Source organism: Pan paniscus, chromosome 9 (assembly GCF_029289425.2).
Source record: "Pan paniscus chromosome 9, NHGRI_mPanPan1-v2.0_pri, whole genome shotgun sequence".
NCBI classification, from domain to species: domain Eukaryota; kingdom Metazoa; phylum Chordata; class Mammalia; order Primates; family Hominidae; genus Pan; species Pan paniscus.
Window position 1 is genome coordinate 131,086,213 of NC_073258.2, and position 25,216 is coordinate 131,111,428.

Sequence of the window (25,216 nt, forward strand, 5' to 3'; positions counted from 1 at the left end):
GAGAGGAAGGGGATATTCTTTCTCAAGAATGACGAGCCCAAAGGCATCGCATAACAATTGTGATCTCCCAGCTGGACGTTTCCTGTAGCACAGGCGTTCACAGTGTGGCTCCCAAACCAGCAGCCTCCATGTCAGTCACTGGGAACTTGTTAGAAATGCAGATTCTCAGGCCACCCCAACCATTAGATCAGAAACTCTGGGGATGGGGCCCCACAATCTGTGTTTTTTTTTCTTTCTTTCTTTTTTTTTTTTTTTTGAGACAGGGTCTCACTGTGTCATCCAGGCTGGAGTGCAGTGGCACGAAAATGGCTCACTGAAGCCTCAACCTCCTGGGCTCAAGTGACCCTCCCACCTCAGCCTCCTGAGTAGCTGGGACTACAGGCCTGTACCACCATGACCGACTGATTTTGTTTTTTAATTTTTTGTAGAAACAGGGTCTCGCCATATTGTCATGGCTGGTCTTGAACTCCTGGGCTCAGGCAATCCTCCTGCCTCAGCCTCCCAAAGTGCTGGAATGACAGGTGTGAGCCACTGTGCCCAGCCTCACAATCTGTTTTCACAGCCCTCTAGATGATCCTAATGAAACCTTGGGAACCACTGGTCTAGATCCTGCAAATGAAATTTGCCCGAATGAGCTGGATTCTGCAGGCCTGTGAGGACCCAGAGCAGGCAGGGAGCCAGCTACCCAGCACGAGTTCAACATGAGCTGACCTAGTTTCAGCCTCCATCCCTGGGTTCTAGGTCCCTGCCCTTTCCAAAGAAACAATGAATCAGACCAGACCACTGCATTGGCATAAGATCACACTTTAGTTCAGAGACACATTTGCATAAATACTTGAAATGGATCCACCCCTGCAGGTGGCAGCCTGAGAACATGTGGCTCTCCAAACCCTGCGACGCTGCGGCCCTTTAGGTGATGGATTTTAACACTGAAGACAGTCGTGGTCATTCTTGAAGACAGCTTGGGGTCCAGCTTTGGAGCCTGCTTTGACATTCACCATTGACTCCCTGCCCCACGCCTCTCTTGTACTAATTTTTTCCCCTGTGAGGTAGATTATTTATCGGGGAAACCAGATAGAATTTTTTTTTTCATTTAAGTTTGCTAGTCCTTTGCAAACAGACTGACGCTGAGTGTCCTGTCTGAGTCAATAAGTGCACTTTTACCTTTTAACCTATGCCCTCTACTTGAACCCGAGCAAGGTCCAGTCCACTGGACAGTTGATGATAGGGTCTGCCGCCCCATACCCTCTCCTCTTCCCCCTTAGGAATTTGTGCAATACTGGAGGGGTTGCGGCAATGGGAGGCCTGGGTGGGCCGTGCTGCCTTGATATGGCCAAGGGACCCAGTCACCACAGTGGAGACCCTTGTCTGCACCTCAGTACCGCACGTCCAGGAGCACAAGACTGGCCCCTGCCCCCCTGAATCACAGGGGGCACAGCTGGCTTTCGCAGGGCTTGGCATCCTCGGGTTTCAGAGCCTTGTTGCAGGTGGCAGAGGCCTGGCCGGAGGGGTCCCTGCACTCTACAGTTCGCCTCTGCCAGCCGGCCCCGCAGGTGCTGGAGCACTCAGACCAGTCCCCCAGCACCCACTGTGCGTGGAGCAGCGGCTGGATGATGTTGGTGGTTGCTCTCTCTTTGCTGCTCTGCATGCTGAAGTCCACGTCATTAGGAACAAAGAAGGTGTATTTGACTTTTGGGGGGAAGACCTCGCCAGGGACTGTCAGGAGCTGCACTGTCAGAGGCTCTGGCAAGGGCCGGAAGCTCTGCAGGCGCTCCAGGGTGGCGATGGAGCCGCTGTACTTCAGGATGGTCCCCTTCACCAAGATGTCCTGCTCTATGGCAGAGATGGCCAGGTTGCCGTTGAGCAGGTACTGCCCATCAGCCGTCTTCAGCGCCAGGTAGTTCCCATCGTTCTGCACACCTGGGTGGCTCCGCTGCTTCACGTCAATATTAGTGGCACCAGCTGGGATGGTGACAATGTCATTGTAGCCATAACTGTGATAGAAACAGAAGGACACCCTTAGACCACTGGCTGCCCAGCCCAGGTCACGATGATGCCTTGGAGACTGAAGTGGGCACCCCAGGTGGCAGACACGAAAAAAACAAAGCAAGTAATTAAGCAAGTTGCCTCAAAGTTCTCAATAAATTAGCTGTTTAGGCAGACAGAAATGTCTGTACGTTGGGATTTTCAAGGGTGTTTGCTTCATCTGGCAACTCTATTTCAAAAGTGTGGTTGAGGAGTTGAGGTATGTGGGTGTTGAGAACAGCATAGAGATGAGGAGAACCCAGAAGGATGTGGAAAGCTGCACTGGTGTAGCCAAACCTGGCACCTGTCAAATGTGATCTCAAATACCTCTAGTTCCTTGCACTGGTATACAACTTTGATCGGCCACCTCCACACCCAGAGCTCAAACCCACATGGAAAAAACTGTTCCACACACCCCTTCCAGCACGTGAACAGGAGGGAAATTTCACACCACCTCACTGAGTCAGTCGGCTCCTAGTATTTGATGAATATGGCCCTGGGGTGGGATGAGGGTGGGGTTGGGAGTTGGGGGTTTAAGCCTCCGCTTCTTTGAAGCCACCTTCTGGGAGTGCCCAGGCACCATGAGCACTGTGCTTCTGGAATGATAGGAAGCAGTTTTGGGAAACTGTTTCCAGTCCATTATAGGCTTAGGGCTTTAGGTAGGATGAAGAAAGATTAGTTGTTTGTTCTTTTCTGGAAATCTGGGTTCCATAGGCTGGGGAGAAAGTGAGGCGAGTGGTCAGGCGGGCTTTTTGCTCTTCTTACCATATGTCCAGCTGGGGCTAGCTGCTTAGTCTCAGACTCTTAGAGTGTCCACAGGCCCATCTGTCTAAAGCCTGAGGGAAAGTGGCCAAGGGACCCAGTATCTGAATAGTGTCTGCTTCTCTTTTTCTATGTCTTTTGAGCTTAAATGTAAAAAGAGTTCCAAGGCAGGGCGCAGTGGCTCATTCCCACAATCCCAGCACTTTGGGAGGCCAAGGAGGGCAGATCACTTGATGCCAGGAGTTCAAGACCAGCCTGGCCAACATGGCGAAACCCAGTCTCTACTAAAAATACAAAAATTAGCTGGGTGTGGTGGTGCATGCCTGTAATCCCAGCTACCTGGGAAGCTGAGGCAGGAGAATTGCTTGAACCTGGGAAGCAGGTTGCAGTGAGCCAAGATGGTGCCACCGCACTCCAGCCTAGGCAACAGAGTGAGACTCTGTCTCAAAATAACAAAAATAAAAAAAAAAAAATGAAAACAGTCCCAAGTTGCCTGCTGTAGGCTGATTCTGTTCTCTCAGACTGGTGAGATGAGAGATGTAGAGACAGACAGACAGACAGACACACACACACACACAGAATGGGGCAGGGTTTGCGAGCTTCACTAGGTAGAATACAATACAGTGAACACTTCTCAAAAACTCTGAGACCGTGAGTGGGGGAAGTGGTTGGACAGGTGGATGCTCACATAACCCCTAGGACACATTGATGTACTGGAGGCAGACAGGCAGAGTGTGGCCCATATAAAACACCCGACCTTGCCCTTACTCTGCAGGAAGTACATGGAATGGGAGACAAAAGTCATCCAGGACTTAGGAAAGCTAGGTTCCTAGGTTCTCTTCTGGCCGCCATTAACCATCAATGTGACCTTAGAAAAGTCATTTAATCTTTCTGTGCCTTAATTTCTTCCTCTGCAAAATGAGGAATAGTATTGGCCTTGCTCACCTCATGGACTTATTTTACAAATCAAATGAGACCATGGAAATGAAAGCGCTTTGGAAAATCCTTGGAGTTTTATGAATGTGGGGCATTAGGATGAGAACAAAGTGTCTGGAGTTCTCAGATTCATGAAAGCCCTGAGGCTGCCAGGGCCCCTTTTTGGTAACCCCCTTCTCTGAAGATCCATCTGCAGAAAGGACAGGGCCTGCCAGGCTTAGGGTGAGACGTCCTTCCCAAAACAGGCCTGGGAGAGCTGTTTTCTGGCAGAGGTCCAGGTTACTCAGTGTGGCTCGACTGACTCAGAGATGACAGCTCCCTATCCACAGGGCCTCCAGCCCTCGTAAAAGTCACGGCTGCCCTGTGTTCTATCTTTTCTATGAGCTCGACACTGCCAAGTGCACATCCCATCTCAGGAAATCCTTACGATGACTCTGAGATAGAGATACTGCTGACATTTTATAAAGAAACTGAAGCTCGGAGAGTTTAAATAACTTGCCCAACCCTCACAGCCATTAAGTAGCAGCCACAGTTCAATTTGAGCCTAGCAGAGTGCAAAGCCTATTATGCTCTTCTACCAAGCAAGGTACAGAACTTCTGGGGAGACTCACCTGGTGGGGGTGAGGGACCCGGAGACCTTCCTGCAGGAGTTGCCTTTGCCCCCACACACCCCGCATTTGTCCAGCTTCCGAGGCGAGTCCACCACATGGTCACAGCCGGCCTTGACACACTGGCCACGGACACAGATGGCCAGTGTTTCTGGCCCACACAGGGTGCCATCGATCACCTACAACGGGGAAAGGGAAGGTGAGGGAGGGCGTGTTGAGCACAGAAGCAGCCTGCCGGGGGGCGGGGGTGTGGGGAGAGGCGACCTTCCTCCCCATCTCTGGATCTGAGTCCCAGGGTGATTCTCACCTTGGCCTCGAACACTTTGAACTCGCTCCTCCCCCGGGCTCGGCAGAACAACTTGCAGCGGTCCCGGGGGGACACCCCAGCATACTTGGGGACCCACTGCAGGAGATTCCCGTCCATGTCAGTGTAATTGTAGGCATTATACTTCTCACACTGCTGCTCCCTGAAGCTTTTCCCTAGAAAGAGGAAGAAACGGCATGGAGGTGACACCCATGCGGAAGCAGGAGCATCCGGTGGAGAAATCCTGAATTTACAGCACTTTTCTTCTTTCTTTTGGTTTTGAACTCAACCCAGGCGCCCGGGGCCAGTGTCTTCTGGGCACAACATTCCTAGACGCATGTGTGACCCTTACTCAAAAGGGCAAGGAAAGGAGCCTCCAGCCGCATGCTGGGCTGTCTAGGATAAATGCACTTTCCGTTAGGGAAAGAGACTCATTGTACTCTACAGGTGAATAAACTCAGGGAGCAACAGGGAACAATTCAGTAAGCTTGGAAGGCACAGAATGGCACGTGGAGCTATATTCTCAGGACACTACTAATTGTGCAGTATCGATTTCCTCAGTGACACCAGACATGAATCCAAAGACTCCTAAATCTACATGTCTAGCCCTGATCTTGCCCCTACACCCACATTCCGTAATTCTGGGTGTCTCTGGGGAGCTCCGTTTGTATGTACTACGATTACCTCCAACTCAGCATGGCCAAGCTCCCGATGGTCCTTCCATGAACTGTCTTGACTTTCATTTGCTGATCTTACCATGCCCAAGTCTGAGACTGGTATCCTGGTATCTCCCGAACATTTGAGCATCTCTATCTGCTATTTCCAAACTGTCACAAAGACCCACACTATATTCAGGACAATCTGTGATTTAAAACGATGGCATCCCACTCTCACCACCACAAGCCCAGGCCTGCTGGCTTCATGGGGACCTGTGCCTGCCTCCTCTCCATCCTGCCACGTGCCGCTGCCAGACCAACCCATCTGAAGCTAGATGTGGGTTGCTTTCCACCCCCAAATCCTAAAATTAAAGCTGTTCTTCCTGCCAAGGTTCCCCGCCCAAACTGTGCATCTGAATGCCTGGGGAGACTTTGCCAAGGCAGATGCCACACTCCACGCCTGAGACTCTGAGTCAGTGCAGCTGAGGGGGTCTGGGATGTGTCTGCAGGAGCTTCCAGGTGACTTAATGGGACAGGTGGCACAGATAACCCCCAGATACTGTGTCAGCCTTCAAGGACCTCTGTGGTCTGGCCTTGACATAGTGGTGTGCTTTGCTTGATTCCACCTAAGTGAATGAGGGCCCTTCTCACACCTTTCCTCCACCCTGGCAGGTCCCCTCACACCTCACCCCATCTCAGTCCTCCAGACTCTGCTCAGTCCTAACTCCTTTCAAAGCTTCCACTCACCCAGCCTTTCCTTTCTCCGAGCCCCTCACCAACCTAGGGTCTGTGACTCATCCATTGAAACGTAATGGCTGTGTTAAAGGGATTTGGGTCTCTAATTGGACTACAAGCTCCTTAAGGACAGAGACCATGCCTTTTACATTTTCATACATTTTTATAGTCCTAGACACACAAAAAATACTAAAAAATACTCGACAGTAATGGCAGACTTTGGTGCATCTGACATCATGACATCACTTTTCGTCCACACCTACCTTGCACCCTATATTCATTCTCGTCCTCCCCCTTTCCCAGCAACGTCTCACCCTGTATGCCAGGCAAACTCTCACACAATTCCAGGGCAAAGTTTCTAGAGCCTCAAACCATTGTGGATCCTTCTTGTCTTGTGAAACCGCAAAGCCTACAGATTCTCCTATGAGACATCAACCCAATGCCAGTGTCTTTTCCCGTGGTTGAATCTCTCCTAAGGCTCTGCCTGATTTTTCTTGCCTGCCAATCCTTCCTGGAGCTGCACACTGGGCAGTTGGATGGGATGGTGGGGAAAAACCTTGTAATGATTTCCCTCTCACGAGTTTGCTGCTGCCCCTTTACTGCCTCTAAGTTAATGTTTGTGGTTTCCAGCAGGTACTGGGGATAGGAATATGCCAAGGGGAGGGAGAGGTAGTATTACTTCCTGGGAAGATTCTGTCAAACAGTTGCCATGGCCCCAAGGGAAGATGGGCAACTCTTCTCAGAAGGAATGTGAACAGGAATCAGATTCAGAAATCCTCCCTCTGCCCTGGGCTGAATTTTGGCTAGAAAGATCTTGGAGGTTTGGCTCTGACACTTGCTTTGGAAAATGCTTCCATTCTGCACACAGATGAGGGTTCCTATGCCTCCAGGAGGATTAGTTTCCTAGACACCAGCCCCTCTGCAGAGGCTCCTCCCCAATAAGTTTGGTTGGGAGTGATGTCCTCCTCTCCACATCTTGGAAGATGAGCGTAATTTCTCTCCTTGACTTTGCCAGGCTCTCTGAACATTATGAGAGCTGTCCTGGGTCCCTGAGAGCTGCCCCTGGGATTGGAACCTTGCAGAGCCCATTTAGGTGTAGATCACAGGCAAAACTCTACATCCCAGGAGACCCACTTTACTCCCCTCTGGGAGTAACTCTATATCCCGGGACACCCACTTCACTCCCACTTTACACATCCTCTGGGGATGCGTCATAGCAATGATAGTAGCTGCTGAGTGGTAGTTACCGTCAGGGGGGCATTCCTCTGTGTGGCATGACTGGTACTTGGCTCTCCGACCCAGGCAGTATCTTCCTCCATTCTGAGGCTCGGGGCCCTTGCACTCACGGTGTGAAAACTGTACTCCTCCTCCACAGGTCCGAGAACATTCTCCCCAGGGTCCCCACGGTGCCCAGCCTCCATCTACCACGAGCTGCAACGTACAATGGCACACTGAATGAGGAGCAAAGGCCAGGAGGCTTCAGTATCTGTGTCACTGGGTGGCCAAAGCCCTGGCTTCCTCATCTAGTCATTCTCATCTTGGTGCATGGAGCACCGTAAACTGCCTCAATCATTTGTTTAATGACTGTGTGGCCTGCATGGCTTTGTGAGCACAGAGACCAGGCTGGACTCATTCACTACGGACTCCTCAGTGTCTAAAACAGTGCCTTATGCTTAGTAAGGTGCTCAATAGGCTATCTGCTGAATGAATGAATGAATGACACCCTTTTATGGGAATAAGGTTGCATATAATGCAGTGGTTCTCCGTTGGGGCGAATTCTGCCCTCCAGGGCACATTTGGCAATGTCTGGAGATATTCTGGTGGCTGCAGCTGTGGAGGGTGTACGTGACCATATCTAGTGGGTAGAGGCCAGGGATGCTGCTCAACATGCAGCAATGCACAGGCCCCACGGTAACAATTATCCAGTCCCAAGTATCCCTAGTGCCAAGGTAGAGGAACTCTTGTCTAAAGGAAACATCCCTGGGAGGTGTCGCCATAGTCTACCAGCCACTGGTTCCAGTGATAGGATAATGCTTGGGAAAGAAACAGAATTGCTTCCTCTTTTTTTTTTTTTTTTTTTTTTTGTGACAGAGTTTTGCTCTGTTGCCAAGGCTGGAGTTCAAAGGCGTGATCTCGGCTCACTGCAACCTCTGCCTCCTGGGTTCAAGCGATTCTTGTGCCTCGGCCTCCCGAATAGCTGGGATTACAGTGCACACCTCCATGCTTGGCTAATTTTTGTATTTTTAGTAGAGATGGGGTTTCACCATGTTGGCCATGCTGGTCTTGAACTCCTGACCTCAAGTGATCAACCCGCCTCGGCCTCCCAAAGTACTGGGATTACAAGTGTGAGCCACCATGCCTGGCCCTGCTTCCCATTTTACAACTGACCTATGAGAACAAAGCTTTGCCCTTTGGAATGCTGTATGCCCAAAAGTTCATAGAGTATTCAAAATGAAAATAATTTTTTAAAAGTTATAAAAGTAATAGCTGCTCATACGACAAATAAAAAAATGCAGAAAAGTGTAAAAAAGAAATTAACACTTCTTTAAAACACCACTACCCAGATAAAACCATTAACATGATTTTCACCAATATTTTTCATACTTTTGCTCTGAATATATCATCATAAAAATGCAATGCTTTTATTTTACAAAAGATATGATTCTATGTATATATTCTTTCTCTCTTTCTCACTTTCTTTCTCTCTCTCTTTCTCTCTTTCTTTCTCACTTTCTTTCTTTCTTGAAAGTCTTGCTCTGTCGCCCAGGCCAGAGTGCAGTGGTGTGATCTTGGCTCACTGCAACTGCCGCCTCCTGGGTTCAAGTGATTCTCCTGTCTTGGCCTCTGGAGTAGCTGGGATTACAGGCACCTGTCACCACACCTGGCTAATTGTTGTATTTTTAGTAGAGACAGGGTTTCACCATGTTGCTGAGGCTGGTCTCGAACTCCTGACCTCAGGTGATCCACCCGCCTCGGCCTCCCAAAGTGCTGGGATTACAGCACCCGGCCTGATTCTATAAATATGTATTTTCTGATCTGACTTCTTAAAAATAGAGGCCACACATCATTGCATGATCATTTCACGTCAACCTCTCCCTGCACTTAGCTCGGCTGTGCTCCGGGATTGGTGGCAGATCTCTCTGCTCTCCCCTCAATAACATGTGATGAGAATGAACAGGGTGAATGGGAGGTGGCTGAGGATCAGTCCATGAATCCTGCACCAGCTCAGGCTTAGGACAAGAGTACGGAGCTTACCTGGTGCAGGCAGGCTCCCAAGGCTCAGTGCAAAAGACATGCACTGAGGAGTGCTCGGGCCACCCTGGCGATTCAGCGCTGGCGGGGACCGGGCTGTGAAACTCAGTGGATGCTGTTTCATAGTGATGGCTCCATGAGTCACAGTAAGAGAAATGCGATCAGCCTCACAGTTTGGATGTATTCAGAGCAGGGCAAAGAAGTGAATCATTTAAAAACCCTCACTGGCACTGCCTTGGTTTTTCTTGTGAGTTTACTCTCTCCTGGGCCAAGTTTTTTTCTGCCTGGCCAGAGGCAGCTCTGAATCTGTCTCCTCTCCTCCTCTCTGAGTACGGAATTCCCACTACTGCTCTTATTCTCCCAACCTGTAATTATGCATTCAGTTCAAGCACGGGCAGGCTATGAATACTTTTCACTCAATTCTTGATGGAATTTATTCCACGTGTCTCTCTGTGTTCATGACGGAATTGACAGTGGCTCCAGTCTGTTGTATGCCCACCTTCCTGTCTCCACCCCTCTCACCAATCTGCATCTGCACCAGCCCTGAGTCAGCCCCAAAGCAGCTCCCTAATGTCTGGAGCCACGGCAGTGTCAACCCACTGACCGAGGGGATAGCCTTCACGGGCTCCTCACTGTGTGGATAAATATGCTTTGGTTTGTTTGTTAAAAGATGAGTGATTTTACCTAGAAGTCCTATGTTGCAGCCTGGCCCGAAGTTTCTTTTCTTTTTTTTTTTTTTTGGAGACAGGGTCTCCCTGTTGCCCAGGCTAGAGCGCAGTGGCATGATCATGGTTCACTGCAGCCCCAAACTCCTGAGATCAAGTGATCTCCCTGCCTCCGCCTTCTGAGTAGCTGGGACTACAAGTGTGAGTCACCATGCCCGACTTATTTTTTATTTTTTTGTACAGACAGGATCTCACTATGTTGCCCAGGCTGGTCTCGGTTCAAGTGATCCTTCTGCCTCAGCTTCCCAAAATGCTGGGATTCCAGTGTGAGCCGCTCTGCCTGGCTGTCTCTCGGTTCATGACTCTCAAGTGTGGTTTCCTCCTTGAGAACAGCCCTCAGTCCTCCCCATTTCCTTTTGTTTCTCCTTTCTCCTCCCCGCTATCCTCAGGGGCTGTCCCTCACCTTGGGCCTTTCCACTTCCTCCTCAGATAGACAGCTGCCTTCTGAGCAGAGGTGCCCAGGCCCGCACGGCGTGCCGTCAGCCCAGGGCAGGCTGCCATTCTTCGTGTGGCACAGGGGCTCAGCCCCATCAGTGTGGCACCAAAGCTGGGCGCAGACGTCCTGAGCAGAGGTGTTGGGGCAGTGGCGGAAATCCGGCCCAAAGATCTGCCTGCACTGCTGGTCCAGCTGGTACAGGGCCATGCGGCCCGGGAGGCCTGTGGGGAGGGGCAGGGCCGCAGCAGGGGCGTCCAGGAGACAGTCTCCTGGGAAAAGAGGAAGCAGGGGTGTAAGAACGTGCACAGGGCTGCCGCCCTCTCAGCTCTTCATGGCCTGTGATGGATGGCACTGAAGGTCTAGGTGTCACGACTTCTTGACCTCCAACTAAAAGCTGTCACCACTTGATGATCTAGTGAGAGCATGCCTAATTTTTGACTATCGGTTGCAAACGCTCTTCAGGACCGACTTTCCTTTGCTGTCCTGAACATCTAGGAAGCATTGCCCCCGACATTCTGTGTACCCAGTGAATGCCAGCTAACACAATATTCATCCATATCACAACCTAACCGTGCTCCTGAGAGCCACAGCATGCAAATGAAGACCAACTAATGCTGTCTGGATCATCTTATTTTTGCATCATACATGTCCCTGTCTCCCTCAGTGAGAAGGATCTAGAATATTTCATTACTTTACCAACAATTCCAACCACTTAAAATTGTTTTTTCTTTAATCCCCTCTTCTGAGAAGCAATTTTTTTTTTTGAGATGAAGTCTAGCTCTGTTGCCCAGGCTGGAGTGCAGTGGCTCGATCTCGGCTCACCGCAACCTCCACCTCCCGGGTTCAAGCGATTCTTCTGCCTCAGCCTCCTGAGTAGCTAGGACTACAGGCGTGTGCTAACACGCCCGGCTAATTTTTTGTATCTTTAGTAGAGATGGGATTTCACCATGTTGGACGGGCTGGTCTCGAACTCCTGACCTTGTGATCCACCTGCCTCAGCCTCCCAAAGTGCTGAGATTACAGGCGGAAGCCACTGCACCCGGCCCCCTTTTTTTTTTTTTTTTTTTTTAAAGAGATAGCGTCTCTTTCTGTCACCCAGGCTGGAGTCAGTGGCATGATCACAGCTTACTGGTAGCCTTGACCTCCTGGGCTCAAGTGATCCTCCTGCCTCAGCCTCCTGAGTATCTGGGACCACAGGTGCGCACCCCATGCCTGGCTCCAGTCCTTTGAACCAGCTCCCCGCCCTCTTGCTCTCACAGGACGCAGTCACTGCCTCTGTCACACCTGAGCTGTTGTTGTAGGTTCGTCTCTCCTCTGTGCTACGTGCTTCTATTCCTTCAAGCGCTGCTCAAACCCTCCTCCTTCAGACAACCTTCTCGGATGACTTCCCCCTGCCTTGTGACTAATCTAAATTAGCGCAGAACTCGGCTGCTGGAAGATGGGGCCAGGAAGAGCAGACTTCGGGGGTGGTGTGAATGCCCCAGCGTGGGACGCTGGCCGGGAACTCAGCTCTAAGGGCCCTGTGAGGAGGCACAGCTGGAGGGGTCTCTGCGCCAGCACCAGTGGAAGGAGGCCCACGGGGACAAGTAGGGCGGGGCCGCCGGTGCCTACCGTGCCCGCCGTCCAGAAGCTCCGTGAGATACATGGCGCTGCAGGGGGACCAGGGCAGCGTCTGGTTCAGGTGGACGAACAGCGGTGCCATCACGTGGTGCTTGCCCATGGGCCCGAAGAGCCGCGTGCAGGGCTTGGAGTCGTCGTGGGGCATGCTGAGGACGTGCCCTGGGGAGAGAGGCCTGGTCCACTCCGCCCTGTCCTGCCTGAGGGCGCCCCACCCGGCCCAGCTAGGGACAGAGATGGAGCTCCTCAGGGGAGCAGCCACCCCCTCACTCTCCGAAGATCTCTGCGTAGAGCTTTCCCCTGCGCTTTGCTCTTCCAGGACGCGTTCTCAGATGACTGAGAAACGCGGATACCCCTTTATTTTCTGCCTCAGCCCGTCCTGAATTTGGATCTAGCTCTATTATTTGCCCTCTTACATGACAGTCCCTGGACCGTTGTTCTTCCCCCAGATCCCACGGCTTAGCTTGTGCACAGCTCCACGCCTCCACCCCAGCACGTGTCTGGTGCCCTGGCATTTGCCCGGTGACCTGTGATAATCGTGTGGGATGCTGCTTTTGTATTTTGGCCATGTGCTCGGGGTGGGAGCGGAGTTGTGTTCAGCGCTGTCAAGCGCGGTATCTGTTTGTGTACAGTCACCCTGTCAAAATTAGGAGGGGCTATTCCTAAGCAAGGGCCGCATGTTCCTTAGGATCTATGCAACCTCGGATCTGGAAGAGTAAAGTGGGCTTTGGCACAGCAAATCTTACCTAGTTCATGGGCCAGGGTGTGGGCCGCCTGGAGCCCCTCATCCTCGATCACGGAGCAGCTTTTGTTGGGGTCACAAATGGTCCCGATGTCTGCCACACCCAGGGTGTCACACAGCCCCTCCTGCCCACAGAAGTTCTGCGTGGCGGGGAGAGAGCAAGAGAGTGCATCAGTGTGTGTGTGGGTTGCGCTGCAGGCCTGCAGGGCCGGGTGTGGCCAGCGTGCACGTGGGAGTGGACCACTGAGCGTCCCATAACATGCTTGCTGGCCTGTGCATCACCTGCATTTATCGAGCTTTTAAATTAAATTATTATTATTATTATTTTTTTGAGATGCAGTCTTGCTCTGTCATCCAGGCTGGAGTGCAGTGGCACGATCTCAGCTCACTGCATCCTCTGCTTATGGGGTTGAGGTGATTCTCCCACCTCAGCCTCCCAAGTAGTTAGGACTACAGGCGTGCACCACCACACCTGGCTAATTTTTGTATTTTTAGTAGAGACAGGGTTTCACCATGTTATCCAGGCTGGTCTCAAACTCCTGACCTCGGACAATCCGGCTCCTTCGGCCTCCCAAAGTGCTGGGATTACAGGCGTGAGCCACCGTGCCCGGCCTAAATTACATTTTAGAGGCGAGGTCTGGCTATGTTGCCCAGGCTGGAATGCAGTGGCTATTCACAGGCGTAATTGTAGCTCACTTAGCCTCAAACTCCTGAGCACAAGTAATTCTCTCACCTCAGCCTCCCAAGTAGCTGGGACTACAGCCGCTTGCCACGTGCCTGGCTGAGCTTTTTTAAGGAGGAGGACGCAACGGCAGTTTCAACGTGTCTGGATATCCCACCTAGTGGCCTCGCTTTATTGGTTCTTTTTGTGTTTATGGTCAAGCCAGTTCACCCATCCCCCATCTTTCTAAATTGGAGAGTAACCTGTGAAATTTCCTTTTGTTAAAAAATAAAAACAGTCTGTAATCTCAGCATTTTGAGAGGACGAGGCAGGTAGATTGCTTGAGTCCAGGAGCTGGAGACCAGGCTGGGCAATATAGTGAAACCCTGTTCCTACAAAAAGCAAAAAAAAAAAAAAAATTTAGCTGGGCAAGGTGGCTTGCGCTTGTCATCTCAGCTACTCAGGAGGCTGAGGTGGGTGGATCATTTGGACCTAGCAGGCAGAGGCTGCAGTGAGCTGTGATTGTGCCATTGAACTCCAGCCCGGGTGACAGAGCGAGACCTTGTCTCAAACAAAACAAAACAAAATTAAAAACCAAAAAGAGTATAAAATACAAAGGCTATCAAGATGGATTTCTGAGTGACAAGATCGGGAAATCTCCGTCTGTCTTGACATCAGCCACTCATGTAAGGGAGCCTGTTCTATGTTACAGGCTGGCTGTATCCTAGGGCTGGCTGCGTCCTAGGGCTGGCTGCATCCTAGGGCTGGCTGGGACTTCAAAGGCTTTTTGTGGGGACAGGACAGCACAGTCATTCAGAACATGACTCTACAGCAGCACTGTCTTGGCTGGACTATGGGCGCTGCCGCTATGTGGCACGAGAGCTGTGTGGCCACTCTGTGCCTCAGTTTTCTCTGTTACAAAATGGGGATAACACCAGGGCCTGCCCGGTGGGGCCCTGATGAGACTGAAGGAGCAGACAGGGCCTGGCACACAGGATCACTCTCTTGCTTTCAGGAAGCTGTCTGTTTAAGTCATGCCGTGTAGGTGGGCAGCCCTCCTGCTGTGGGCAGATCTTGAGGGGACCCCCTGGCTACCTGCCCCTGTGTTTTACAACCACTGCAGCTAGAACTACTCTCTTCATTCCAAGCCCAGATCTCTCACTGGGCAGCCTGAGCCCATTTCTTCTTGTTATGTGTGACCTCAGGAGACAGCTGGTCACAAACTTTTGGAAGAGAGCCCTTACAAGATTCTTCTCCTTCCCTTGCAAATACCTCACACTTGTCCTCATGACCTCCTCCTCATCATTCCGGGCATGAGGCTCTGGCGTCCAGCTGGGGCCAGCAGGGAGACGTTTCCCATGTTTGGGCAGGCCTCGTGGTCCTCCCTTTGATCTGCCCATCCCATCTCCCTTCCCCCCAGGGCTTCCGGAGCCAGGCGCGGACCTGTCTGGTGAGCAGGATGGCCGTGTCGTAGTGCTCTGGGTGGCGGTCACTGGGCTGGTTGAAACGCCGCTGCCAGTTGCAGAAGTTACGCAGTGTAAGCCCCCCGTTGTCGGACACCTCTGGGCCCCATTTTTCATCTTCTACGATCAGCACTTTTACCACCATCAGGTTGATGGAATTCTTGATGCTGGGGTGCTTGTAGATTCGGGCTGCCACAGACATTAACGTCAGGATGTGGTTCTGTCAGGAAGGAGGAGACAAGAGGCAGAGTGAAGGGTTAAGTCTCAGGGCCCTTGGCCTGGCCTGTCCGCTGCCATCACCTCTTGTTATGGGGCTGAGCATCAGATTCCTACCAAAGCCTCACAATACCTCCGAGGTCTCCGTGTTACTCCCTTCATTTTGCATGTGAGAAAACAGGCTCAAGAACCTGCACGAGGTCACAAAGCTGATGCATGAACAGCAGTCTTTGAACCCAGACCTGCCTTGCTCCGAACTTGTGTGTCTAACATCCAGGACAGCTTCAGGGGACGACCTAAATCCAAATTCATTAAAATCCAAAACCTTAAACTTATAGCGCGGCACAGGCCACATTTCTAGTGCTTCAATAGTCATATATGGCTCATGGCTACTGCACTGGAATGTGCAGATAGAAAGTTCTACCGGACGGCATGGCTTATTCTGCCTTAATCCTGACACCATCTCCTTGCCAACCACCCCCACCCGTCCCCGGCCTCAGCCCAGAAGCAAAGTTCTGAGCGCTCAAGGTTAGTAGAATTCCCTCTTAGAATCCAGCTGAACATTTTCCTGTTGTCTGTTGGGGTAACTCTACTCTTTGGGGTGGGAATTGTTAACACTGAAAACTTTGCTGTGATAATCACTCCTAACGACAGCTACTCTGCCACATTACCTCATTCAATTCTCACAATAACTCTGTGAAGAAGGTGCTGTAATTCCATTTCACGAATGAGGAAGGTCATGCAAATTAACTTGTTGAAGGTCACGCAGCTATTGAAACCAGGAGGCCAGCCCAGGTGTGCCTGTCTCTGAGGTCCACCGTGCTCTCATTAGGTTTCCCAGGGCGTGGCTTCCTGGTGTCTGCCTGGACAGCCCCGAAGGGTTCATTCCCTCCTGACTGGGGCTTGAGAAGATCCCGTGGGCCTAAGAGGACCCATGTGCTTAGGATCTCACCTGCTCTCCCTTCCACCCAGGCTGGCCAACAGAGCATACATCACTGCTTGGCCTCTGTCTTGTCCCTGGGCTGCCAACTGCTCCCCTGCTGGATTCCAAGGCTTGGAGAGAAGGCCAGATGGGAACTCACTCTCCTGCCTCAGCGACCCCTTGAAGTGGCCCTCTTTGAGCATTTCGTGGAAGAGGAGACACAGAGGCAGAGGTGGGTGTTCCTTGAGCCTGGAGTGTGGTCAGCTGGGCAGCACCTGCTTGCCCTGCCTCTCCGATCCCTAGATCACCACCTCTTGGGATCCCCTCTTCCTCTCCTCCTGTGGTCTGGAAGGTGGGAGTGGAAGGAGGAGAAAGGAAAGGGTAGAGAGGGACATTCCATTGGGTGAGGCCATGTGTGGGCGTTCCAGATGAATCCCATTATTTGTGAATGGGATCTGTCTGTTCACCTCGCAGGCAATGAGCCAGGTATTTTGTTAGCCCTACAAGCAGGGGTTGGCAGGTTACTTGGCGTGTCAAGCACTCCAGCAATGTTTAGGCTGATGTAAACATCTTATCAACAAGCCTGAAACTTGGCGCTTGCTCCTGGAGTTGGATTCTGGAGGGAAAAAAAGCAATCACATCATTATGCAACCGGGGGTGAGCGCTGAGGAATGGTGGCTTGCCGAGACGAACTCCTGGCCGGGTCTTTGCTGCTTCCAGGAGGCCAACAGTATCCTGATCTCTCTAAGAAGGACCAGGGTCTGATGGGCCAGGGACCAACCCCTGGAATTTCTTCTGAGGCAAACTGCAACTGTCATCACAAGATTTCTTCCCGCTGAGTCCCAGTTTCACAATCTCAAAATGGGGAAGATGAGGTCGCACAAGGAAGGTGTAAAGCTAGGGAACACCAGCTGCTAAGCTTCGGGGCCGAGACAGCTCAGCACAAGGAGCTAAAGACAGGAGGTTGGGGCAAGTCTGTGTGCCCACGTTGAGCAGATCGGAGGGAGGCTGAGTGAGAGATGAGGCAGTGCTCACATCCTCAGTGAAGACCGGAGGAAGGTGAGGGTTAACCCCTGATTTTCATGCAGAATAAACTGCTGCTTGAAGATCAGGGCAAGACAGCACAAGGAGCTTCCCGGCCCTCAGGTTCCCAGGGAGCCTCCTTCTTTGCAGCTTGGGATGCTCATATCATTGTCTTCTCCAGATAGTGCATAGCTGTCAGGCAGGGCCGGCTTCAGAGCCATTTAGCTTCGAGGGGTGGGCTGGACTTGAGGACATCTGAAGGTCCTTCTGGCCGCTGTCTCAGAAGATACTTTTCATTTTCAAGAAGGCTAGGAGGATTCTGTGGTCCAGTGTTCCCTTTAAAATCCCAGATCCCGATCCCACTGATCTCTCCTTATCTCTTGTTCTACTGAGTTTTTGATTTTCCCCTCCCAGTCTGCTCTTCTGAGAAATGACCAGAGGAATGCCTTATATATGCGGTGCATCTCACAGTTCCCTACGGAGAAGGACCACTGAGCCTGGGTGAGGTGGGGGACCTCGGGGCTGTGAGCCTTTGATTCTCCCCCAATATCCTGGGTTCAAAGGACAGGCCTGACTGAGAGTCCTGTGGGGATCAGGCCTGCAGCTGGTCAAGGAGGAAGTCAGATGGCTTGCTCCACCACCTGGTGCCGATTTACACCTCCCTGCTCCCCACACCAAGGCAGGCTGCATGTGAAGAATGTGAACGGGGTCCTGGCCCCCATGAGGAGCAGAGGCATCAGCACAGCAGTCGCCCCCCAAACCATGGCAGGTAGGAGGGAGCCCACGGTCAGCCCAGCCAGGGTGGTCAAACAACCTGCTCTTGAATGACTTGGGGATCCCATACTCTTCACTTTTGTTAGGGAGAGGCGGCACTTTTTAGGGAGTCTGCTAGTGCATGAGTGACCCCAGGACCTGGAGTAGAGATGAACATCAGGCCAGTCAGGGTGGCTCATGTCTGTAACCCCAGCACTTTGGAAGGCCAAGGTGGGAGAATCACTTGAGACCAGCCTGGGAAACATAGTGAGATCCTGTCTCTATTAAAAAAAAAAAAGAATTAAAAAAAAAATAACAACACCCTGGCCAGTTGGGTGGGCCAGAGCCCCTTTTGGTTCTTTGAGATACGAACAAGGAGATTCCTTCCTCAGAGCTTCTGTGGTAGCCGAAGCCAGCTGCGGTGGGTGATGGGGATGGGCCGGCCTCCTCCCGCCCCGATGTCATCATTACATCCAGCCGGTTTGCGCTTCACCGGTGGCTCCACAGCTTTCCCTCGCGGCGCGCCCGGGGGGAGGTCAGGTGAGGAAAAGTGGCCCCGGGAAGCTCTTGCATTCCCTCTTCCTATCTGACGTCTCTAGGGCCTGAGACTGAGCTGGGGGTGTGGAGATGGAGAAGCAAAGCGAGAGGAAAGAAGTGAGAGGAGAAAAGAGCAACCTGCATCATATGCTTCATCTCCTCTTGTTCTGCAAGCAGCAAAGAGCAGTGTTGCCCCTTGAAAGCATACACTGACGCTGAACTACAAGTCAGCCTTCACCACTGAGCATGGGCAAGCTGAAAGAGAAGGTTCCTCTGCCGTGTGGAACAGCAAAGCTGAAACAGCGGTGGCCGGCACTCTGATGGCATGGGCCAGCCCATCCTCCCCACTCTAACAAATGGTTTCCATCACCGAAGGCAACTCTAGTAATAGCCACGCCTTGCTGAGTATGTCATCTGGACCAGGCACGAGGTCAGGTGAGTTCCATATTTTCTTACATCCTCAAGACAAGGCTAGGACATTGGCATAACTGCTCCTACCTGAAATAATCGAGGTACACAGAAATAGGTGACTTGCTCAAGGACACTACATTATTTCGATTTCATTCCAAAGTTTGTGTTCTTAGTCTCTGTACTAACTGCCACCCATCTTTGCTGCTGTAAGGAAAACTGCAGCCTAGCCAAAGTGAACCCAAGGCTTGCAAGCAGCAAGTCCGCCTGTCATTGCCTATGCACACCCCACCTCCTGGGAGATGGGGAAGGGGCGATCTTTGGACACTGAGACATTTTCTTTGGGAAATACTCCATATCTTTGATCATTCTGACTGCAGCAGACATAAGGGATGGAAAAGATGCATTCTTTTGCCAATGGGAAGGACATCACGCACATATAACACTTGTCTTTCTCCCTGGTAGCCACAGAGCAGGGGGGGACATGAATCTGTTTCTGTTGTCATCCAAACCGGGACACCCTTGAGAGGGAAAGACGGTAGTATTAATAATTATGCCAGAACAGGCAGAAACTGGGATGCTGCTGGACAACCTAGGCTGCATGCCCACTTTAGTGTCTTGTGGAAGACATTTTCCCCACAGCATGCAGGTAAGGGGGCATGGAGATGGCTGTGACAGCCGTCCCTGAAGTCAGTCCCCAGAATCTGACCTCCTGCGAGTGTTCTGCTGGACTTTGGGAAGATGAGTGCCACTTTTCGGACCCTCTCTGCTAAGAAGAGGACTCGAAAACTCTGCTCACTGCAGAAGCACTGGCGGGACAGGCGTCCCAGGCTGGCGAGAGTGGGCACTGCCATGCTGCCCCTCACTCCATCTCGCCCCGGGTTCACACAGGGGACAGTGAGCAGCAGCTGGATGTAGACAGAGCTAATGGAGTCTTCCCAGGTGGTCCCTCCTTTCAGAAAGGCCCCTCTGTCTGAGCTCCTTAACTCCGAAACCAGATAAGAAGGTGGGAGACAGGGGCCCCTTTTGTCATGGGATTAAATGAACTCAATTGACAGAGCTCTGGAAAACTTCATTGTCGCTTAACATAGTGAGACCAGCCTTGGCAGTGGTGCGTTCTTTCTCTCAGCCTCCACGGTGGTTTCTCTGCAGGACAGGGCCTCACGGTGGGCCTGGGCGGCTTTGAACTGCTCCACGGTGGTTTCTTTGCAGGACAGGGCCTCACGGTGGGCCTGGACGGCTTTGAACTGCTGGATTTAAAGTCCCACTCTCACAACATAAGCAAGCGTCAGAGGGTCGGCAGAGCCACAGACCCTAGTCCTGAGACAGAGGCCGCCTGGTGGGATAACAGTACACAGGATTCGGCTTTGGGAGACTTGGTCTGCAGGCCCAGCCCTGCCACTTACTGATCCTGATCGGTGCTGTCTGATCCTGAGGAAGCCACATGTCCTCTGTGAGCTGTGCAGTCTCCCTCGCCCCCCTCACTGGTATTTTCATAGAGGTGATGTGTGTACAACCACGCTGTGAATTGAACACGCTCAGAGAGTGGCTAAACCTTCCAGAAGACCGGCTCATCATGAAGCAGCCACAGAGGTGCTCAGACCGGGATTGATCACCTAGTCCAGGTGTCCTGCTTCACAGATGAGGAACTCTAAGCCCTAGAGAGGTAAAGGCTCTTCTCATCCTCCACACCCCTGATTACCAAGAGTAATCACCCCAGAGTGCCTTCCCTCTGTGTGAACGAGGTCTCCACATAAAGGACTGGCTTCCATTTGCAGGAGGTGGGTGTGGGCAGCCAAGGTCTTGAGGCACGGGAACTTGATTTTCATTCTTCTCTCAGCTGGGCTCATGGATCTGTTTTCGGAAGCGCAGGGGACTGAGCTGAGACAGTCACGCCTGTCCTGCAGCATCTCCGAGGCTGGTCAGCTTATCATAGCAGAGGGGCCTGAGGGTGGTCCTGGACACAGCTGTACCTCAGCCCCTCCCCCACCCGCCACGGTGGCAGCAGGAGCACAGGTGGGATGGGACATGAGACCCAGGGTGGAGGTGGCGGGGCTAGTCTCCCTGAGGGAAGACTTTTCTTCCAGGTGAGACTCAGAAGTCAACCCCCTAGGGAGAGGAACTCAGCCTTCAGAGGTGCCCGATGCCTGTTTTGCTGCGCTCTCCTGGTCCAGGTGGGCTGGCTGGGTGTGCAGGTGCCAATGTGCAGCTGGGAAAGGTCCAGAAATGCATGTTTGTGGGGGATGGGGAGCGGGGCAAGCAGGAGCCAGACCGCCTGGTCAGGAGTCTCATGAGGATGGCAATGCCTGGGTGTCTCCGGCACAGAGAAAGCCGAATTGTCTGGGGCAGCAAACCTGGACTTTAAGCTGAAGGGAACAAAATCGGGTGCAAACCCAAGCAGAGTCTCCTGCTTCAGCAGCCCGGGCATCCTGGGGTCGGGCCTCAGAGCATGTCTGCCTCTAGATAGCTAGGATGTCTGGAGATGCGAGTATGTCCCTGAGGCAAATACTCAGTTATCTCCAGCGTCCAGGTAATCAGCTGAGAGAGTGAGACAGTCTGGCCCTGAAGGCTGAAAAACGGACTTTCTCTGCTGGCACGGAGTTCTCTTGGCTTTCCTATGTTTTGGTTCTTAGGTAGATGTCAGAATCTGTTCCATGTGTGGGGGTAGAGGGGTGTAGCACCCCGCTCTGGGTTTGCAATGGGTGCATCTTAGCTTCTTACTTTTTTTTTGTTTCTTTTTTCTTTTTTTTTTTTTTTTAAGATGGAGTCTTGCTCTGTCACCCAGGCTGGAGTGCAGTGGCACGGTCTCCGCTCACTGCAAGCTCCGCCTCCTGAGTTGACACCATTCTCCTGCCTCAGCCTCCCGAGTAGCTGGGACTACAGGCGCCCACCACCACGCCTGGCTATTTTTTTTGTATTTTTAGTAGAGACGGGGTTTCACCGTGTTAGCCAGGATGGTCTTGATCTCCTGAGCTTGCGATCTGCCCACCTCGGCCTCCTAAAGTGCTGGGATTACAGGCGTGAGCCACCGTGCCCGGCCATCTTAGCTTCTTTCTGGTGGAGCCCCCTAGGAGCCAGGTGTGGGGGTCCTAAAGAGATGGGAGAAGCCCTCTTCTCACCCCTCTCCTGCCACACTCTCTAGTACTTGCTTAAAGAAAGGAGTCAGAGGAGAGGGCTGGTGCTCCCACCGCTCCCTGCTCTCAGGACAGGCAGGGAAACAGGTGTTAAATCAGCGTGACCCAAAGCTGCTCTGCCCTGCTTTTGGGGAAGCAAATACCACAAGGGCTTGCAGGGGTGCGTCCCTGGGGTGAAGTCAGCACCTGCAGTAGCCAGAGGGGCAGCCACGTGGACTCTCACCCACAGCACTTCCCATCCTATGCATCTGTTTCTCCCTGGGTCTTTCCTACCCTGCCTTTCCCAGTGATAGAGGGTGGGAAAGATGGGGTGAGAAACAGAAGGCTGATCGCCTCCTTGTCTGGACTATTCTGCACAGGGAATGCCTATGCCCTTGGGGCCCCCAGCAGTCGGGCACAGACTGAGCCTAGTATTGGGTCCCGGCCAAGGATGCCATCACCACAAAGTGTCAGCTTAGCTGCTGCATTGCCAGGATCCCTGTTTCAGGGAACTATGACGTCTGGGCAGGTCAGTTCTTCCTTCCCTGGCACATCTCTGGTTCTGTGCTCCCTAGGGGCAAAGAGCACCCTTCTCCTGGAAGCCTTACCCTCTTTTCCTCCTGGAAAAGCCTTCACCTGGTCTTTAGGGGAGAAATTGGGGTTTAGGGCAACACAGACACCTCCTGCTGAGTCAGCACCATCTTTGCATCTGGTTAGAAATGGTCTGGTTAGGTAGCCATCCCCTGGACTCTGTTTTTCTCCCCTGTTTAGGTAAGAGCTGTGTCTGGGCTAAGGGCAGCTGGGTGGACCAGGTGTGGGTCTGGCTTTACTAGAGACATTCACCCAAAGAGCTCGTTCCAGCCCCTGCGCCCCTCGCGTTTCCACCAAAGCTTCAGTTCCTGGGCTGAGCCCCCAGGCAGAAGTTCTCTGCCCCTCCCTCTTGTGCTGGCATTGCCAAGTTCTGCCGGGGCCGAGCGCCAGGTTGGCAAGGTAGTCCATGCCCCATTGATCACAACCAGCTGGCTGCACAGAAGTTGGGCAGCCCCTCTCCAGGTTCAGCTCCTTTCAAACAATGTCTTTGGCTTATGGCGACCTCCATACCCAAGGGAATCAGACAGCCATCTCTTTCCATCCCATCTGCCTTTCCCTGGGAGCCTCTCAGATCTGGAGGCAGCAGAGGGCTGAGGGGTGGGAGTGGGAGCTATTCGTAAATGCTCAATTTTCATCTCTGCTGGGAGAGGCAGGTGCCGGGGAATGCGTTGATACCCACTTTCGGGTCAGTGCGCCACGTGCCGCGGGAGATTCGGATGAGAGGGATGGGCGTCGGCAGCCCCACTCTAAACTGGAAGGGACCTGGGGGTGGCGGCGCAGGGAGCCAGGGTGGCAGAAGTTCAGAAAAGAGTTACTGCTCTTTCTCAGACAGGAGAGAATCTCGTTTGGGGTAAGGCTGGAGAAGATGAGTGGGGAGGGCTTTTTTTCTTTTTTTTTTCTCAGAGGGATTGGAAGGGGAGATTTTAGAGACGCTGGGAGGCGTCTGGGGGGCCTCCGGGCACGGCGGCTGGAGGAGGCTCTCAGTCCTACCTGCAGGTCGGCCCCGTAGAAGGCAGCCATGGACGCATCGGCCACCAGCAGCGTCTCCACGAAGCGCGCCTCAGACACAAACCGCTTGGTCCTACTCGTGGCCCCCAGGGGCGGTGGCAGCTCGCTAGCGCCTTCTGCCTCCTCTTCTTGGCTCTCCTCCTCGCTGTCCTCCTCGTTGTCTCCTCTCTCCTGCCTCTGACCCTCTCCCGTCTCCACCTCCCACTCGGGTCCTCGCGGGAGGGGGCGGGCTCCGGCGGGACCCCAGCGCTGCAGGCGGTGCGGCTGACCCAGGGAGCCCCCCGCGCCCTGCGGCTGGATGGTGAACTCCTCGCCGTCCAGCAGGAAGGAGCCGCTCAGCCCGCGGCACAGGCTGACCGCCGCCAGCGACTCGGGCTCCCCATTCACGGTGCCGGAGAAGAAGCAGCCGCGCAGCCCCCGCTCGCCCCCGGTCGCCCGGCCGGAGCCCCCGAGGCGCTCGATCTTGAACTCGGGCGCCAGGAAGCTGTCGTCGGGCGCCAGGCGCAGCACGAAGCCCTTGCCGAAGGCGGACAGGTGGAGCGCGAGCTCGCCCGCGCTGCCGGGCAACCGCGTGGGCACCACCAGCTCCGAGGCCTGCCCCCCAGCTGCGGGCCGGGCCGGGGCGCCGCGGGCCAGCGGCAGCAGCAGCAGCAGCAGCAGGAGCGGAGGCCACCGGGGGGCGGCGGGGGCGGGGAGCATGGGGGCTGCGGCGGTGACTGCGCGCAGGAGAGGGAAGAAGCCCGCCAGGCGCGGGCAGGTGCTGGCGGCCCGAGCGCGGCCCGGCCGCTCTCTCCAGGAAAAGCGGAATCAATCGGATGCGAGGCCGACTCGGCCCGCGGGGCCCGGCGGCGGGAGCGCTCCCCCGGCGGCCCCTCTGGCTGGCGCAGCCCGCTCCTCCCGCGCCGCCGCCCCCGAGCCGAGCGCGAGCAGCTGGCCCCGGCCCGCGTGCGCCCGTCCTCCGCCCCTGCCCGCGCCAGCCCCGCGCAGCCGCCTCCTGCCTCCTCCCCGCCCCGGGAAGCACCGAGTGGGCTGCCGAGCCCTTCTTATTTATACTTCCTTCCCGGCTTGACATAAGAGGTTTATTTTTGATCTCTCACTATTCCCGTTTCCCCTCCCCTGGGATCAGAGAGAGAAACTGAAAAGAGGGAGAGAGAGTGGAGAAAAAAAAATGGGATGAGATGCAAAACCAATCAGGCAGCGAGACCCGTCCGCCACCCGCCCCCCTGAAGTGTCAACTACAACTTCTTTCCTTTCCCTTTACGCGTGGACCCACGTTAACCCCTACCATGCTGGACTGACCCTTTAGAAAGAGTCCCTGGGAGACCCCAACCGCTTCCTCCTCTGCGGCCAAGAGTCCAGGATGCATCTTCCGAAGAGGCTCGTGCACTGGTCTCAGCGACCCTGTTCATATCCCTGCAGAGTCCGTCTGCAGAGCCCGACACTGTTGGGATCGCTGCAGATGCCTCCGGAGATCCGACTGTGTGGGGAGAAGGTTCCAGAGCTTTTCACTGTAAAGCATAAAGGGAGAGGGGGAAAAGGTCATGCTAAAATCATGCCCTCCTCTCATCACTACTGCACAGCCTTCCTAACTTTCACTCCAAACTGAAGATGGGGAAAACAAAAACAAAACAAAAAACAACCCACCTGGTTAACCCTAAGAGGGACTCTCACTGTCATGTTAGAGGGCAGGTGGGGCAGAGGCCAGCACAGTGGTAAGTTACCA

At 53.3% G+C, this 25,216-nt stretch overlaps 1 protein-coding gene across 1 annotated transcript; it reads right to left on the reverse strand.

The window, feature by feature from the left end:
• Window positions 1-788: 788 nt before the first annotated feature.
• On the reverse strand, window positions 789-24,515 carry ADAMTS8 (ADAM metallopeptidase with thrombospondin type 1 motif 8). The gene is made up of 9 exons (XM_024930955.5): window positions 23,476-24,515; window positions 14,903-15,142; window positions 12,803-12,938; window positions 12,051-12,218; window positions 10,407-10,708; window positions 7,274-7,457; window positions 4,639-4,811; window positions 4,335-4,510; window positions 789-1,994 (listed from the first exon to the last, which is right to left on the reverse strand). The coding sequence occupies exons 1-9, from the start codon at window positions 24,190-24,192 to the stop codon at window positions 1,424-1,426; spliced, it is 2,667 nt and encodes an 888-aa protein (XP_024786723.4). The 5' UTR covers window positions 24,193-24,515; the 3' UTR covers window positions 789-1,423.
• Window positions 24,516-25,216: the final 701 nt, after the last annotated feature.